This window comes from Crocuta crocuta, unplaced genomic scaffold (assembly GCF_008692635.1).
Source record: "Crocuta crocuta isolate KB4526 unplaced genomic scaffold, BGI_CrCroc_1.0 scaffold650, whole genome shotgun sequence".
NCBI classification, from domain to species: Eukaryota; Metazoa; Chordata; class Mammalia; order Carnivora; family Hyaenidae; genus Crocuta; species Crocuta crocuta.
Window position 1 is genome coordinate 771,967 of NW_027532882.1, and position 3,181 is coordinate 775,147.

At 64.7% G+C, this 3,181-nt stretch overlaps 1 protein-coding gene across 1 annotated transcript in view; it reads left to right on the forward strand.

Moving 5' to 3' along the window:
* The window catches only part of XAB2 (XPA binding protein 2), an 11,897-nt gene that overhangs the window by 8,089 nt on the left and 627 nt on the right, over nt 1–3,181 (forward strand). The window contains exons 8-17 of the mRNA XM_077745733.1: nt 1–144; nt 221–340; nt 483–614; nt 703–834; nt 869–982; nt 1,775–1,937; nt 2,017–2,207; nt 2,343–2,465; nt 2,557–2,728; nt 3,000–3,129. The exon at nt 1–144 is cut by the window's left edge and continues 3 nt beyond it. Of these exons, the coding sequence (XP_077601859.1) occupies nt 1–144; nt 221–340; nt 483–614; nt 703–834; nt 869–982; nt 1,775–1,937; nt 2,017–2,207; nt 2,343–2,465; nt 2,557–2,728; nt 3,000–3,129 (1,421 nt within the window). The remainder of the gene's footprint in view (nt 145–220; nt 341–482; nt 615–702; nt 835–868; nt 983–1,774; nt 1,938–2,016; nt 2,208–2,342; nt 2,466–2,556; nt 2,729–2,999; nt 3,130–3,181) is intronic.

Here is a 3,181-nt window from a genome sequence, read left to right on the forward strand (position 1 = left end):
GATCTGGAGCTGCGCCTGGCCCGCTTTGAGCAGCTCATTGGCCGGCGGCCCCTGCTCCTCAACAGTGTCCTGCTGCGCCAGAACCCACACCATGTGCACGAGTGGCACAAGCGTGTGGCCCTGCATCAAGGCCGCCCCCGGGAGGTGTGTGATCAGCCCTCTCACCCCCCCACACCGGCCAGGCCCTACAGCCCAGCCTGACTCCGTGCTTCCCACCCAGATCATCAACACGTACACGGAGGCTGTGCAGACGGTGGACCCTTTCAAGGCTACAGGCAAGCCCCACACCCTGTGGGTCGCATTCGCCAAGTTTTATGAGGACAACGGGCAGCTGGATGACGTGAGTACCCGCTGCGTGTGCATTTGTGTGTGTGTGTAAGTACAGATGTGTCTTTGGCCAGAAGACCCAGGAGGCACAGACGTGTACTCTCACGGGGGCTGAACCAGCAGGGTCCCAGCCTGCCCTCTGCCCACCCCGGCAGGCCCGCGTCATCCTAGAGAAGGCCACCAAGGTGAGCTTCAAGCAGGTGGACGACCTGGCAAGCGTGTGGTGTGAGTGTGGCGAGCTGGAGCTCCGGCATGAGAACTACGACCAGGCTCTGCGGCTGCTGCGGGTGAGCACGAGCCCGGGGTGGGGGTGGGGGTGCGTGTACCTGGCCCTGCCGACTCTGAGCCCCCGCCCCTGCTGCTGGCTCCCCACAGAAGGCCACCGCGCTGCCTGCTCGCCGCGCCGAGTACTTTGACGGCTCGGAGCCCGTGCAGAACCGCGTGTACAAGTCCCTGAAGGTGTGGTCGATGCTCGCCGACCTAGAGGAAAGCCTGGGCTCCTTCCAGGTNGGACGTGCCCTGACTGGCCGCCACCCCGCAGTCCACCAAGGCCGTGTACGACCGCATCCTGGATCTGCGCATCGCCACGCCCCAGATCGTCATCAACTACGCCATGTTCCTGGAGGAGCACAAGTACTTTGAGGAGAGCTTCAAGGTACGGGGGGCTTGTGTACAACAGAGACGTACTGTCCTCGTCCCGGGGGCCGGAGATCTCAGACTGCAGTGTGGGCAGGGCTGGTCTGTCCCCAGGCCCCTCTCTTCGGCCTGCGGGTGGCTGTCTTCCTACGTCTTCCCACCAGTGTGTCTGTGTCTTCGTCTCCCAGGCCCTCCAGGCATCTCAGATTAGGGTCTGGTGTCATGTCTCCCCTTCATTTCCTTTTTAAAGACTAGATGTCTGAGTTATGTCCCATTACATCCTGAGGTCCTGGGAAGGAGTTTGGGGGCCACAGTTCACCTCCTAACAGGCATCGAGTCTGGTTTCTGTGCTGCGGGCGTGTGCGGGCTGTCCCTGCTCTGTGTGCCTCACAGGTTGTAGGTATGGGAGGTTCTGTGCGTGCACATGTTGGGAGGCCTTGCCTCGCTGTTGAGAGGTTTTGGTTCTGTGCAGACACCGCACGTTTCCACCCCCTGTCCGAGTGACACAGACGCTGGCCTGGGCACGTGAACCTCTTTCCAGGGCCCTGGGCTCCAGTGTCCACAGAGCTGAGGACCCCCCCAAACTCCCTGGCCCGTAAGGTCACCTACCAGGGACTTGCTGGGTCCCAGTCCTGCCCAGTTTGTTGAGGGGGGTGTACAGACCCCTTGACTGCGCCGTCATCCTGGGGCGGGGTGGACAGGGTGGGGCTGCTGTGACCAGCCCAAGGGGGACATGGGGACCCCTCTGGCAGGCTGGGTGCCACATGGTCTTGCCCTGGGTTCCAATGCGCAACACCCTCTCTCGGGGCAGGCGTATGAGCGTGGTATCTCGCTGTTCAAGTGGCCCAACGTGTCTGATATCTGGAGCACCTACCTGACCAAGTTCATCGCCCGCTACGGGGGCCGCAAGCTGGAGCGGGCACGGGACCTCTTCGAGCAGGCGCTGGACGGCTGCCCTCCCAAATATGCGAAGAGTGAGCCAGGCAGGCCGGGCAGGGGAGGGGTTGTCCAGGACCCGACGCCAGCCTCTGACCCCCTCCCGTCGTGTTGCAGCGCTGTACCTGCTGTACGCCCAGCTGGAGGAGGAGTGGGGCCTGGCCCGGCACGCCATGGCGGTGTACGAGCGCGCCACGCGGGCCGTGGAGCCTGCCCAGCAGTACGACATGTTCAACATCTACATCAAGCGTGCGGCCGAGATCTACGGGGTCACCCACACCCGCAGCATCTACCAGAAAGCCATCGAGGTACCCTGCGGGGGGGTTGGGGGGGGTGGCTAGAGGGTCTGAGTGTGCCCGCACTTGGGAACCCCGAGGGAGTGTTCTGGAGGCCCAGGTACAGGGAACCCGCTCATGCTCTGCCTTCTCCCCCGCCCCCACCAGGTGCTGTCAGATGAACATGCCCGGGAGATGTGCCTGCGGTTCGCCGACATGGAGTGCAAGCTGGGCGAGATCGACCGGGCGCGGGCCATCTACAGCTTTTGCTCCCAGATCTGCGACCCCCGGGTAGGGAGAGCCTGGGCCGGGGGAGAGCCTGGGCAGGCAGGTGGTGGGAGGCTGGCCGCTCGCTCATGCACGTGTGTCCTCCCCTCCCCAGACCACTGGCGCTTTCTGGCAGACATGGAAGGACTTCGAGGTCCGGCACGGCAACGAGGACACCATCCGGGAGATGCTGCGCATCCGCCGCAGTGTGCAGGCCACGTACAACACGCAGGTCAACTTCATGGCCTCGCAAATGCTCAAAGTGTCCGGCAGCGCCACGGGCACTGGTGAGCAGCTGTGCGCTGCCCGTCTCCCTGCTCTCTGCCCAGCCTGGACCTCCTGGCCTGAGAGGGTTGAGGGTCCACCCCTGCCTCTTCCCCCCCCCGACCCCGCCCCGAGACTGGGAACTCCTTGAGGCCTGGGTCCTCGAACAGGTTGGGGGGTGCCCAGTAAGAAGCAGGTGGACCCATGGGCCGTGGAGGGGGCGTAGCTCTGGGGAGGGGAGGCATGGAGAGGGCAGGACCCGCTTCTGATGGCTGACCCCACGCTCCGCACCAGTGTCCGACCTGGCCCCCGGGCAGAGCGGCATGGATGACATGAAGCTGCTGGAACAGCGGGCCGAGCAGCTGGCGGCCGAGGCCGAGCGGGACCAGCCCCCAAGGGCCCAGAGCAAGATCCTGTTTGTGAGGTGCGGGGGCTGGGGTGGGGGGTGACCGGGAGGGGGGGGGAACCCCCCCTTC